Here is a 15,728-nt window from a genome sequence, read left to right as displayed (position 1 = left end):
GTGATTTCATAGGGTTGATATTAAACACATTGATCTACAGTTTCTAAAATGTTATCATCTCCTTTTTCGTAAAGTTTAGCATATTTTCAACTATTGTTTTCTTCTTCTCTATGATTACTAAAAGTATTTGCACATCAAATGTATGAGTTTGATTTTTTAATGTAACAGAAGATGTGCTCTTCTCAGTCCAAAAAAAATGAAATAGTTTAGTTTATCTTACTGTCTTTTATCTAATTTTGTTTATCTCATAATAAATATTCTGGAAATTATGCTGTTTGATAAAGGAGGTAGAAGCAAAGTAAATATTGGTAGAAGGAAAGTAAACGTATTTCTACATTTTTACTCTACCAACATGTAAACTATTTCAGACTTCTTCCCCTTTTACCAGTTGCGAATGTGATATAATACTCCTTGCTTATCTTTCGCTGATCAAGTCCATTTTAAATTACCAATTTGTGAAAAACAAATTACTCTGAGATTTAGCTTCTTTGGCATTATTCTTACAACTTTTTAAAACCGCTTGCTTTGTTGGTTTTTGTCCTTGGTTATGTGCATTTCCTTTCATCTCTTCTATGTGTTTAAACCTTTGAATATGAGAGCTCCAAGCTGAACCTTTGTTATGTGTCTGGAACATTTACGAATTTAATAAATTTATTAGTTCTCTTATTAATCTTCTTTAATTCTCATCACAACCTTCCTGCTGTCATCTCAACCTTAACAGAGGATGAAGCTAATACTTGGAGGGATTAATTGCCCCAAATCACACAGCTAATTCATAGACCTGTCACTAAATTCAAAGTTTTCTGTTAATGACTGTGCTAAATAGAAGTTTTCTTTTAGGTTTCAAATACTCATAATTTTCAGAGGAAATTAAATTTTTTGAATTTCCTATCCTTTAGTTTGATTTCTTTGGCATATTCCTACAGTTATTTCACAACTACTTTTCTTTCAGGATTTTAAAAATCTGCTTTCTTAAATGAAGATATCATGTATAATTACTTTCATTATTACACATATTAAGTACTTTGAATTCCCAAGATCACAGTGTCGTCTGCTACCCCAGAGTTAAAGCATTTCCACAAAGAAGGCAGAATCCCAATTCTTTAGAATGGGACTGGAGACAAGCAAATTGGAAGAGAACTGATAAACTGAATTTCTACTGAAGTAATAGAAGAAGACGAAATAAAGGCCAATTTTAACTAAATTAATAGTAGTGAGAGTATAAAGGAGAGGTATGTGAACACTATTTCTGAGATAGAATAAATAGAGATTTTAATTGGATGGATGATGAGGAAGTGAAAAGGAATTAGAAGTCAAAAATAACATCCAGGCTTGAGCCTCCCACTTCTCTACTTTTGAGTACTTAAACATTTCCAAGTATGTGCTGCTGCTTTTTCTTGGGAAGTTCTACATTTCAGTTACTTATGGGTACTCCCCTTCCACCCACACTACAGTGATTCAGAATTTCTTCTCACCTTAGGAACTTAGAATCTTTTGTGTGTGTGTGTGTGTGTGTGTGTGTGTGTATTTCTTTCCAGATACCTTATTTCTCATTTGTTTGGGAAGGTTTCATACTCTATAACAAGGCAGAGATGGTTGAAAAGTATTCCTCAAATTGTTTCCCTTTTTCTCTAACAGAAATGCAAGATTTCTTCTCCAGCACATATAAATGGTAATTTAAACTGGTTTCATAAAAAGAAAGATAAATTTAGAAAATGTACTACATGAAAATAGTCTCTCACTGTCCAAATGTATGTGGACACAAAGTGAACTAAAGCCTTTTATATATCATCCTAGATACTTACTGGTGGGCCGGGGCCAGATGTGAGCATGAGGCCCCAGGCCGGGGCCGGGGCGGACGGGGTGTGTGTCTTTTTTCTGGATCAATACATGTTGCTCCTGAATTTTGTTTTATCTGTCTTTTTACAAATTACATTTACTTAAAACTGAGGGAGAACTTCTTTTTCTGAGAAGCAGTTATAAACATAGCAGAGGGTGAACTGGCAGCAGAAGAAAAAATAAGAGTAAATCCATTCAAGTGCAAGCCTTGGGTCTGCTTTGACATTTTCTTTTCTTGTCCTCCATGTTCTCCATCATCCAACAATTTCTGTCACTTTTTCCTTTGCACAATCTCCTGCTCCTTTTCAGAATTTCCAGTCCCCACTACACTTGCATCTCACACCTGAGTCACTGCAGCAACCTCCAAACAATTCTGTTTGCCCATTCTTCCCTTCACTTATTCTCGGATCATGAACATTGTGAAACTCAAAATTCTATGATTCTGCACTTCTGTATGTAACAGAAACTTGCATTTCCATTAGAGAAATTCTTCACTCTTCTGAGGAAATACAGGAAGAGAAATTGTTGAGTTCCAGATACTTACCAGATTATTGTGCTGGCCCTTTCTATGCATCCTTAATTAATACCCACAGTCATCTGTAGTCTGATATATCCTCTTGAGCGGATATGCTTTTCCAAGATCACACAACTAGTGAAATCTGGAGAGAGGATTTTACCCTTGGGTCTGTTAATTCCAAAGTCCATGCAACCATTAATTGTTATAATTTAAAGGGGTCATGCTATTTGATACTGTTATTGATGGCTATTATACAAACCTAATAATCAGAATGTAAAGGGCTATATTTTGAAAACAAATTTGGAGTATTAAAATATTACTTTTTGCAATGTTTTTCTCTTGAATATCTGCTTAAATGATTCACATAATATCTTAAATTTATGCACCTATCACCACAAGTATTGCTGTCTTGGTGACTGTTCTACATACCATAAATTTTTTGGAGGCAGAAGTGATGGGGAAAGGATTTTGAATTTGCCTTTGCTTTCTTGTCTTGCTTTTTGTTCTTTCAAAAAGAAAGAGGATAATTTGAACTGAATAAAAGCAAATTAAGTGATATTCAACAACTTTCTAATTTTATGTTTTTGATTCTCTACAACTCTATGAAATATTAGTTCTCTTGTCCTTACTTGGCAAGCGAAGGAGTTGAGGCTTGGTGTAGTTGAATAACCTATCCAGTATCCTCTGAGCAATGAAGAGCTGCACTGAGGTAGAGTGCAAGACTCTGAAAACTAAGCTCTATTCATAATGCTGTATTGCTCCCTTTCCCCAAGATTCCTGGTACACTGATAACTTCATTATCGTGAGTCTGCCCTTTTTTGGCTCTGGGAAGAACAAGATTCTTTTCTCACTATACAGTTAATTAAACGCTACATACACTCTTTTCCAGAGTCAAGTAACTTCAGAATAAAGGTCACACTTCTGTGTTGCGAATTATTACAATGTCATTCTATTTCACAACATCAAAACATCTCATTTTTAATACTCATAATAATGAATTGTAGGAATACATTTTGTTATCCAAGCATATATGACAAAGTATATCTCTTTCCTGTGGCTCCTGGATCCCTAGGAAAAGCACCGATCTGGAAAGCTAACCTAACCATCAGAATTGTAGTTTTTAAAAACTAGGGTTTCCTTACTTAGGCTTAATTGATTGAATCAGCACCCATGTGAATTAATGCAAACTAATTCTCTCCAACCCACAGGATAGACTAGTATTATCTGTCTCAAAGATACCAACACTAATTACGTGGTTGGGCTTTCTGGCCAAATGCATCCTGAGTGATCTTGTTAACATAAACTTACATACACTACCACTGGCCATTATGAATAACAAAGATACTCCTGTCACTCCAGAAATTTGGAGAAGTTAGGGGTTATCTCTCAGAAACCAGGGACGTTAAATAGCAGCCAAAGTCTTTACTATAGGACAACTGCCAATAGAGGATAATCTTAAACCCTTAAACCCAATCTATTAAAAACAATATATTTATCACAACAGATTTTCACAAGTCATTTGGCAAACAGAAATTTTTATTATGAATTAAAGAGCATCATGTAGAAAACTAGAGAGATATCTAGTGGCCAAATGTATAAATGTTATCCAAGTATATGGGAATGATCTATCAAATTATTTTAGGAGGTTATTACTTAAATATCAGAAAAATCAAGTATATTAGTTTAACATTAGACTATTGATTAAAAATCATGCATTTATATTTAGCATTTAAATAGAAAAATTTCTAAAACCACAAAAGATTATTTAAAGAAACAAAATTTTAAATTAAATCATAGAGACTATTTGCATGCTTTTATATTGCAATTGAGAAGAAAAATCAGATTCCTACACTATTATATCTTTTAGTATTTTTCATTTCAAACTTTATGAGAGATAACATCATATATCAGAAATTAATTTTAATATTTAAAATGTGAACATGTGGTACCACATCTCCAACTTATAGACATATCCTGACATGCCTAATTTTGTTCTAGATTAAGAAGAATTTAATTTCATTGAAATAGTAACTTTATATAAAATTAGCTACCTTGTCAATAGTTACTACAGACTTCCCCTTAAGGAAAGTCCAATATGGGAAGCAGTCCACACAGTAGACTTTTAGAATGATATTTGCTGTAAATAACACTTTGACCTCAGAATCAACCCTTAAGGCTTCCTGGTCTGGCTGAAAGGCCTGTGAGAGCATTTCAGGCATGGAAAGCCAAGACTCTGTGGGAAAAAATATCCTACACGAAGGATCTCTGTGAGACCTCAGTGGAAAAAAAAGGGCCATCAAAGAAGGATGTACTTTTCTCTGAAGGGAGGAGAGAACATTATGGCTGTGTCCAAATACTGATGGAGTCTATGGTCACAAAAGGCTTCCATAGCCTTGGCAGCCCATGGCAAGAACCTCAGGTGATCACTGACGTCATAAATAAGAGTGTTAATTGTTAAAGGAACAACAGAAGTCACTGTGCACTTACTCTCCATGTAGGACCTCTGTCCTTAATGAGTTGTATTATGAGAATTGACTACAAATCCTGTTCTCTAACTGAACTCTATATGTTGTGTGTGTGGGTGGGTGAAAACCGTTGAAATCTGTGCTTAACCTGGAGTTGGTCCTCTCTATATACAATCAAACTAAAAATGAACCATAATGAAGAAGGGGATGGGAAAGGGAGAGGGAGGTGGGATGGGAGTCAGGGTGGGAGAGTGGGTATGGAGGAAAAACCACTATATTCCTAAAGTTGTACCTATGAAAAATACATTCATTAAATAAAAACTTAAAAAAAAACTTCCCCTTGATCATAGCTTGTGTAATAGGACTCTATCCCCAGGTGCCAGAGACCCTACTAGTTCTCATAAACTGAAATTTTTTACGACAGGAAAACAGATAATTTTGACAAGTTTTAAAATGAATATTCAAGGAAATAGTTTCATAAATTGATTTTTTCCTATTTTTAAATATATATATGTGATTATGTGTGTGTGCCTTTTATATTAAAAGGTTTTAATTTCATTTTCCTAAGATGTTCCAATCATCTGGGAAATGTATTCTTTTATTTAGGATATAGTATCTCTAGTGGTCACAGTTCTTAAGGAAGTCATTTTAAAAATCAAAAGCAAAAAGAATTTTTTTCTAGGGGCCAATGGTTGAGATATCATTTGGTACCCCCACATCCCATACTGAATTGCCTGGATTGGAGTCCTAGCTCCACTCCTGATTCCACTTTCCAGCTACTGAGCACCCTGGGAGGCAGCAAGTGATAGCTCAAGTAATTAGGTCTCTGCCACCTATGTGGATGACACAGATTGAGTTATGAGCTCTTGGCTTGAGACTGGTCCATCCATGTTAGTTGTGGGCATTTGGGAGTGGACCAGTGGATGGAAAGCATCTCTCTCCTTTCTCTGTCTCTGTCTCTCTCTCTCTCTCTCTCTCTCTCTCACACACACACACACACAAATAAATTAGATAAGTAAATGTAAAAATTAATTTTTCTGGAAACAACTCCAAAATATACCATTAAATTTAGATGGAAGTTTTGTACTAACCCTATGTAAACTCTCACTACTATGAGATCTTTAACCAAAGCATGAGCTTTGATATACTGAGGAAACAAAATGTTCCAACCAAAATGAACTGCAGGGAAGCATTTAGAAGTGTTTCAAATTATGTTGTAATGAAGTTTTAGATTTTTTCTGTAGAGTGCAAAATGTCTGTTTCATTTCCTATTATTGTGGGTTATTTTAATTACATTAGTTTGCATACTTGCTAATCTGTGAAATATGGTAATAAGCAATGGATCTTTTAGTCATTAATGGAAATTAAAAAGGTTCTTCTGTTTAGAAAGATTGAAACAAAGACAAACATTAAAAGTAAAGTACCATTCTTAATTACTAGCAAAGGTTTAAATAAAGAAATATTATCAAAGATAGTACTGAATAATGGTTTCTTCAGTAATGAAGTTAATTATGTTTCTCAATTACCTGAAGTTTGATTGTTTTTCTTTTTTTCCTTAATTTTTGGGGGAATTTTTCTAAGAACAACAGCACCATTTTTTTCCTCAATAAAATTACATTATCTTCATATTCTTTATTGGGATGTGTAATTTAGGAAAATCTTAATTTTTAATATTCTGTAAATTAAATATATAAATTGATAACAACAAATAAATATGTCTGTTTTGTACTGGAATCTTAGCTCTAGCCTCAAAAGTGTTTTAAAATGCTTGTATAAATATTAAAATTTCCTTTTGAGTTACTATGTGTCCATTCTTCAGATGAAATGACAGTTTGAGATAATTGAGAAAGTGCTCATCAGAATGAGAGCTAGATGGTCAGAATCACTTTCCATACTTGTTCACTAATATTTGTCAGGCTCTTGCTATTGGCAAGACATCGGATGTATAGCAGTAGTAAAACAGCACTCAGACTTGGCAGAGTTTGCTGCTTAATGTGGAACAGATACATTAAGTAAATAATTATGCAAATAAATATTTGCAAACTGCTGAAAAATGAATGAAAACTACTAAGAGAAGGCCTAATGAACACTTCATTTACATTGGGACTTGTGGGAAAAAGCACCTCTTAAGAGATATATATATATATATGCACATATATATATATATATAATCTAAAAGGAAGGGTCAGATTTATCCAGGTGAAGGGTTGGAGTAGGACCATTCATGGCTGAAAAAACCACATATAAGGGGATACTGCTGTGGAGAAGCATTTGGTGAGTTTCAGGAAATAGTTAATGTGACTATAATATTATGAATGGTGGAGGGCGATGCAAAATGAGGGTAGAGAAGCAAGGATTATATGATGCAGAGCTTGTGATTATGTGAAGAATTTTGTAATTTTAGTCAAGAGGAAACCATGGGAAGATTTTGAGTGGGAAGTCACATGATGATTTTATGTCATTTAAATGTATATTTGGCTCCTCTGTAGGATACAGATTGAAAGGAGGCAAGAGAGGAAATGGGTAGAATATTAGGAGCCTATGCCAGAAGGCCATTGGATAAGATATGGATTGAAATAGCGTGATGATGGTGACATAATTGGAGATAAGTGGATAGATTTAAGATGTATACTGGATGTAGAACTGATAAGACATGATATTGGACAGAATTTGGCAAAGAGTGAGGAAACCAGGAGGCATTAATATTAATATCTGTCTTTTTTGGTACAGCATCAGGCTTGAATTGGTTATTATTTTTTTAAAGATTTATTTATTTATTTATTTATTTGAAGGTCAGAGTTACACAGAGAGAGGAGAGGCAGAGAAAGAGAGAGAGAGAGAGCTCTTCCATCCTCTGGCTCACTCCCCATCGGCCGCAAAGGCTGGAGCTGAGCTGATCCGAACCAGGAGCCAGGAGGTTCCTCCGGGTCTCCCATGTGGGAGCAGGGGCCCAGAGACTTGGGCTGTCCTCCACTGCCTTCCCAGACCATAGCAGAGAGCTGGATCGGAAGTGGAGCAGCCAGGACTCGAACCAGCACACACATGGATGCTGACAGTGCAGGCGGTGGCTTTACCTGCTGTGCCACAGCGCCGACCTCTTGAATTGATTATTGACAGTGACATTTAATGATATGATAGAACCATAGGGAAAAAATGAACTGGTTGGGATAAGACATGGAGACCATGAACCCACTTTTGAAACTAAATAATTCCATCTGTGTTCTGTTTAACTTATAGCTCATAGTAACATAGCCATATTCCTTAGTCTTTTCAGTTCATACCCCTCACTAATAAAATCTTGAGATAAACTACAAAGTTCCTGGATCTAAGATGTTACTTTCAATCACGGATCAATGGAAAGACTAATTTAAATTTAAAGCTACCATGTCAACTGTTTTAGGCTTTCTGCTTCTTATTACAAAGTAGTATGGGTTTTTTCTCAAATTTGAAGACAGAGTAGTCAGCTGCAAATCTAGTATTATGGATAAACCTAAAACATCACAATCTGCCTTCTAGAATGTACTATGTGTAATCTTAGCCCAGACTTTTCTTTTCACTAAGATTTCAGGTGTTATCTCTGATACTAAGTGCAAATTTAGGGACAAACTAATGTTGCTTGTATTTAAAACTGATTTAAAGAGATCTCCTACTAATGCTCAGTGATTCCCAGACTAGAACTACATGGAAGTGGTTTTGGTGTTTGGACAGATCTGAAGGAAGCAGGCCCAGGACGGAGTAGAGGGGTAGAAGTCATGGTTTACCGTGGAAGCCTCAGGAGTGAGAATCCTGAAATATACATACAGTGGTAGTAGAAAAAATAACGTATGTTTTTTGGTGAAAAAAGTGTGGCCCAGGAGTTTCATACTTTCTACATTATAGTGAGTACTAGGATCGTAACACAGGAAAACAATGGAGGTAAAATAGTAATGATAAGAGTAATAAACAACAGTCATTGCATGTGTATCATGTTTCAGGAACTGCACCAAATACTTTTCCATTTGAGTGGAGTACTTTTCTGTCAGCAATGTAGAAAACGGGACATGAGGCTTAAACCTACGGTGGTGATAAATAGGAGGGTGAAATGTCATGCTATGTCTGACTCCAATAGAGTTTTCTACCACTGTGCCATGAACACACAAACAAGAGGTAAAACTACACAGTTTCAATGTTTCTTTATTGTTAAAAGCTAGAAAGAAAAATATAAACTGCATATACATTAATTGCCAAATATTGTTGAACAATCCTACATAAGGAAAATGTCACCTCTGTGTTAGATCATCTGTTTATTACATGGGGTTCCTGAGAACACAATTGTTTATTTTCAAACATTTAAAAACTACCTTGAGTTTTTGATCAGCATAATTTCTTACAAATTTTCAGGAACAGCATTTGAATTTTATGAAGTAGCTCAGAGGTCATTATGAATTTCACCTTTGTTCTTCCCCATACTCTTCAAAAAATTGTTAATCTGAGATTGTTCATTTTATTTTATTTCAAAGTCTGTAATTGAAATTAATTAATTAATTTATTTATTTATTTTTATTTGACAGGTAGAGTTATAGACAGTGAGAGAGACAGAGAGAAAGGTCTTCCTTCCACTGGTTCACTCCCCAAATGGCCGCCACGGCCGGCGCTCCACTGATCTGGAGCCAGGAGCCAGGTTCTTCCTCCTGGTCTCCCTTGTGGGTTCAGGGTCCCTAGCACTTGGGCCACCCTCCATTGCCCTCCCAGGCCACAGCAGAGAGCTGGTCTGGAAGAGGAGCAACCGGGACTAGAACCAGCTCCTATATGAGATGTTGGCGCCCCAGGCAGAGGATTAACCAAGTGAGCCGGCACCTGAAATTTATTTTTTTTCATCTTGTCACTATCTTTTTCGTCTGGTCCCTATCTTTCTTTTTTCCTTTCTTTTCTTCCTTCTTTCCTTCCTTCCTTTCTTTTTCTTTCAGATTTGGAGAGACAAATAAAAGAAAGAAATGCAGATAGAGAGCTTCCATCCACTGGTTCACATGCAAAATGCCCACAGCAACTAGGTTGGACTAGGACTGGAGCCAGGAACTCATTCATTTCTCTCACATAGGTGGTAGGGACCCAATTGCTAAAGCCATTATCTCCTGCTTCTCAGGTCGGCAAAACAGGAAGCTATAATCAGGAGCCAGAGCTGGAAATCCAATCCATCTACTCCAACCTATGTGGGGCAGTGGAACACAGGCATCTCAACCAGTGTCTTAACCAATTGGCCAAATGCCTGACCTCTCGTATTAATTTATTTACTTGTGAGAGAAATAGAGACAAAAAGAGTCAGAAAGAGTAACACACCTATTCTTACACCAGTCTAGATTTATACTTCACTTATCCTTTCCAACACAAATTGTGTGTTGATATTCTTAGCTGTAAAAACTTCAGTTTGAGTTTCTAGAAACCAGTTAAAAAGAAAGAAAATGAGATATTTTAACCCAATTTTTAGTGGAGCTAAGTGGTATATTAATTGTGTACTTTTGATAATTTTTACAAAGGATATAGATAAAATGAAGTCTTTCCCTGTAACCCTTCAGAAACACAGTTACAATCTGCACCATTTCTGATACCATCCATTCTTTCCCAGAGCAGCAATGGGATGATTCCTATTTCTAGCATCTTGAACTGTAGTTGATTAAACTGAATTTTGGACAATGACCAGAGTTTACATTCCCAGTGGAGGAGAACAGTATGTATAGTGTACAGCCAAGATAGGAAGGAAATCATAAGAAATTGGAACAAGGGCTGAATGCTGATAGAAGGTGTAGAATCATCTCCAACCTCATTCTAACTGGTTGGGACTAAATTTTGAGACTTTTTATGCCATGTAGAGGAATATAAATGGTAATGGCCTGTAATTTTCAGCCTATTATCCTTCAGTGCCCAAGTAGTTCACCTATTTCCTTCCCTTCTGCTAGTAATTAGGTTGGAAAACAAAGCTAGCCACACCTTTTCCTGTCTTTTTTGTATCTATTTGTAACATAGTTCTATAATTCAGTCCAGTTAGCAGCCTGATACTATGGTTCTTTGTATGTGAAATTGCTCTTTGGCTTGAAGAAAGCCATAACTAATTCAAAGAAAGCCTAATTTGAGGGGAACTTTTGAAGACTATCAAGCAATTGAAAATATAAATGGAAAAATTTCAAAAGTCACTCAGTAGAAAAAAATACATGCTAGCCACATAAGCCATGTTTTTCTAAAACACATTTTATCTATTGTGCCTCTACAGTTTTCCTTTATTTCCCAGAGACTGCATCAGGATTAATGGGCCATGTTAAGTGAGGAAAATCAACCACAGTTATACAAGGTTGTCATAAATGCTCTCCAAAAGCCAAATTTCACATAGATTTATTTCTGAAATTGACAGAACCTGAACAGGACCAACTGAATGGAAGAAGCATTGTGGAACTGTGTGTGGGTGTTTGTGCATGTCTGTATGTATTTTTAAACTTTTTAAACAGGATTCATTTTATGTATAAAAGTTTGATTTCTGATCAACTAAGTTCCCAGAGTTTTTAGGTTTTTTAATGCTTTTTATGTTTACCATAAGAATTGCAACTCAAGAAAATTGTTCTGTAGAATTTTACCCCATTTTCCAATCAAAAGAGCATGCTTCTCCCAAGGCAGGGGACATTGCCTATTACTGGCACACATGCTGGGGAACCGATAGAATTGGTCGAAACTATGCAACAGCATAATAAAATCCTTTCAGTAGCCCTGGTAAACCTGAGACAGTTCATCATACCTCTAACAAATATTGGTTTTATTTTGTGGGATATGCTGAATGTTGTTTGTACCACCTGTGGAAATTGTGAGCCATTCAGGAATTTTTCTATTTTCCATCGAAGTGTTAAGAGTGGCATAATGGCTGGCGCCGCGGCTCCCTAGGCTAATCCTTCGCCTTGTGGCGCCGGCACACCTGGTTCTAGTCCTGGTTGCCCCTCTTCCAGGCCAGCTCTCTGCTATGGCCCGGGAATGCAGTGGAGGATGGCCCAAGTCCTTGGGCCCTGCACCCGCATGGGAGACCAGGAGAAGCATCTGGCTCCTGGCTTCAGATCAGCACGATGCGCTGGCCGTAGCGCGCCGGCCGTGGTGGCCATTGGAGGGTGAACCAACGGCAAAGGAAGACCTTTCTCTCTGTCTCTCTCTCTCTCTCACTGTCCACTCTGTCTGTCAAAACAAACAAACAAACAAAAAGAGTAGCATATTAATACATTTCAGTTTAGTTCCATAATGTCAGAAATTTTTCAAAATAAAACTAAAAGATGGACTGGAAAAAAAATTGTGAGTCATACAAAAAACAGGCGACTAATAAGAACATGCTGAATGTAGATACTTTTTTTTTTCCACTTTTATTTAATGAATATAAATTTCCAAAGAACAGCTTATGGATTACAATGGCTTCCCCCCCATAACGTCCCTCCAACCCGCAACCCTCCCCTTATCCACTCCCTCTCCCCTTCCATTCACATCAAGATTCATTTTCGATTCTCTTTATATACAGAAGATCAGTTTAGCATACATTAAGTAAAGATTTCAACAGTTTGCTCCCACACAGAAACATAAAGTGTAAAATACTGTTTGAGTACTAGTTATAGCATTAAATCTCAATGTACAGCACACTAAGGACAGAGATCCTACATGAGGAGTAAGTGCACAGTGACTCCTGTTGTTGACTTAACAAATTGACACTCTTGTTTGTGGCATCAGTAATCACCCTAGGCTCTTGTCATGAGCTGCCAAGGCTATGGAAGCCCCCTGAGTTCACTGACTCTGATCATTTTTAGACAAGGCCATGGTCAAAGTGGAAGTTCTCTCCTCCCTTCAGAGAAAGGTACCTCCTTCTTTGATGACCCGTTCTTTCCACTGGGATCTCACTCGTGGAGATCTTTCATTTAGGGTTGTTTTTTTTTTTTTTTTTTTTTTTTTTTCCCAGAGTGTCTTGGCTTTCCATGCCTGAAATACTCTCATGGGCATTTCAGCCAGATCCGAATGCCTTAAGGGCTGATTATGAGGTCAGAGTGCTGTTTAGGACATCTGCCATTCTATGGGTCTGCTGTGTATCTCACTTCCCATGTTGGATCGTTCTCTCCCTTTTTTATTCTATCAGCTAGTATTTGCAGACACTATTCTTGTTTATGTGATCCCTGAATGTAGATACTTTTAATGGTTTGTTAGAATCGCAGACCTGTCCCATCCCCTCTCAAACACAAATGTATCAACACTAATACTGGTGGAGTGATCCAGACATCTTCGTGTTTATCACTTTAAGTTCTTCATGCAGTAAGTATGTCTGTGTTTAAACAAATGGATTAATAGTATTGAAAATTCTGGGGTAAAAATAGAATCATGATCAGTCTTTCCACTTTCAATTAATGTTTGCTTTATCTTAGGAGCATGGCATCCCTACTGATATGGGCTACGCAGTGGCACCTCACCATTCAGGTGTCTACCCTGTACATGTTCAGCTTTATGAGGCCTGGAAGAAAGTTTGGAATATTAAAATCACCAGCACTGAAGAATACCCACATCTGAAACCAGCCAGATACCGGCGGGGCTTCATCCACAAAAACATCATGGTGAGCTTTCTCCGGTATGCATAGGGTACAGTTAATTCTTCCAGATTTACATTCCTCATTTTAAGAAAGAACAAGAGAAGAGCAAAGTGTTAAAAGTGTGACTATAAGAGCTCCAAGCTGCAGGAAGCATATTTGTCATATCTAAGCAACGGATACTTTAATTAAAGTCATTTCTTTTCAGTTATTCAAAAACAACTAGGAAAATGCTTTTTTAAACTCACACTACTGCTTGGTAAGCAGGAACTGATGGTAAAATACTGAGAAAACGTTTCATCAGATTTGCACATAATTTTTAGAAACCTTCATTTCTTCAAATTATTTAGTAGGTAAAACTCATACCAGCTCTCTTGGTAAACTGTGCTGCCGTTGGATAAGCCAATAAAGCCATTTTTCTTCTTCCTATGCCAGTCTGAAAAAAACTCAGCTATATGCAGCCAGAAGCCAAATGTGAAATCCTGCATAATTATTAACATGATAATATAGAATAACAATAACAGAGAATGTTAATTGAATCATTTTCCCTGTTTCTCTCCAGAGCTTCTTTTGTTTTATTTTGTATTTATACACTGGTGGCAAATGTATATTGTCAAAATGTTACCACATGATACTTGGTTACACTACACAAAGTCATTAAATTCTAATTTTTTTCTCTAATAAAACAATCAAACTTCACGAAAAGCACTATGTGATTAGCCACCCTAACTCTGTTAAACTGATATATTTTAATAGATGGCTACCCTCCACAAATAGGTGAAATTGACTTCTATTCAGATGCTTTTCCAGTGTCTGCAAAAATTAAGTGGATAATGACATTTAACTTGGATCAACTCCATCTTCACTTTACCCTCAATAAAAACTGTTGGAAATGCTAGACTAATGGCCACATTTTAACCCAGTCTGCCCTTCCTCTGAACTGAAAATGAACTTAGTGTGTCTCAAGGAGACAGCCTTCTGACCAGAGAGAATTTAGAAGACCTGAGTTCTATTAAAATGTAAAAGCATTCGTTGCTCCCCTGCCTTAAAATCATCGGTAGTTTTAATAGTGAAGGCTTTATTCAGTGTTCTCTTTTGTTTCTGTTTCTCTCTGCATTGCCAGAAAATATGCTTAGACATGTCCCTTAAGATATGTTCGTTTTTCACTTCTTCAGAAAAATACTTTACTTGTATTATAAATGCATGGATATTACAGGTAATACAGACTTTTGTTTTGATAGAGCTGTCTTTATGGTTCTACATTTGCAGCAGTTCATGGAAACCATCTATATTTGATTTATGAGCCCTTGGATGAGAATTTCCAAGTGGGAAATGCTCAGCAAGCAATTAATTGTGCATTACAAGAGAAAGGACAGGGTTGGGTGCCATATAAATAGATATTCAAATTGAGACCACAGAAGCCAATATGACCTCCTACCCAGAGAATGCAAAGAAAAAGAAAGGAATTGAGAAGAGAACTTCAGATCTGCCCGTATTTGCTACATGAAATGAAGGAACTTGGTTTTTTTAATCCTCTATTCAACAATCAAGCTTTTAAAACCTAAAATGAAACTCATTCTCTTTCCGTCAAACTAGTTATTGATCCTGCTATGCCTAATTGAGATCTGTAATTTGAACATCACACTGAGAAGTCACTTCTAATCTGTTCCTAAATCCCATGAAGAATTCCTCTATAGCATCTTTTTAATTCCTTTCTTACAGGTACAATCTTAATTCATTCCCTTGACTTTCATGTGCTATGAAGCTGGTTCCAGTTTGTCTGTGTACAGCTTCAATCTACTCTCCCTCTCCCACAACAATCCATCCTACAGATAGTGCCAACCTCTTAATCTTCCCAAATGCTGCCTTCATCTTTGCCTCCCTAACCTTGATTAGTTCTAGTTGTTTCCACACCCTTTAATATGCTCTTCAGGGACCTGAAAACCAATCTGGACTAAGTCTTCCTTTCTATTTATTTCCCTGTAGTGTACACTGAGTTGTTCCTATGCCATTGCCATTCTTTCCACCTGAATTACTTTCTGGCTACACTTTACCTATTTCTATCCACTTTGTTCTTCAGTATGAAGTCCTATATCTTAAATAATTGAATGTTAAGCACTTTGGTATATCCCAGGACTCTTTATTTTAATTCCTGGTTGTTAAATGCGATTCTCTGTAGAGAGCCAGAGACCTCTAGGCAGTTAGACTACACACTCTGACTACCTCCTTAGTGTTTCTAATTAAGATGCCCATTTGTAGAGACTTTCATTACTCCTGCTGGAAGCCCCATAGGTGATCTTTATTGGTAGCTCCAGGAGCATTTGTTGGCAGTTGTGCCTG

The 15,728-nt window shown here is 36.6% G+C and overlaps 1 protein-coding gene across 5 annotated transcripts in view; it reads left to right on the top strand.

Annotated features, from left to right (window-relative positions):
* LOC100350425 (bifunctional heparan sulfate N-deacetylase/N-sulfotransferase 3) overlaps nucleotides 1-15,728 on the top strand; it is a 186,207-nt gene that overhangs the window by 80,151 nt on the left and 90,328 nt on the right. For 4 of the 5 annotated variants that reach the window (XM_051820057.3, XM_089302885.1, XM_051820058.3 and 1 more), the window contains one exon: nucleotides 13,230-13,415. In XM_051820057.3, coding sequence (XP_051676017.1) covers nucleotides 13,230-13,415 — 186 coding nt within the window. Of the gene's footprint in view, nucleotides 1-13,229; nucleotides 13,430-15,728 lie in introns of all 5 variants that reach the window. The other variant, XM_089302883.1, reaches the window with a different exon arrangement.

Source organism: Oryctolagus cuniculus, chromosome 8 (assembly GCF_051225735.1).
Source record: "Oryctolagus cuniculus isolate XC-2025 breed Fujian yellow rabbit chromosome 8, ASM5122573v1, whole genome shotgun sequence".
Classification (NCBI taxonomy): domain Eukaryota; kingdom Metazoa; phylum Chordata; class Mammalia; order Lagomorpha; family Leporidae; genus Oryctolagus; species Oryctolagus cuniculus.
The sequence above is the reverse complement of the archived record's forward strand: the minus strand, read 5'-3'. Positions and strand labels throughout refer to the sequence as shown.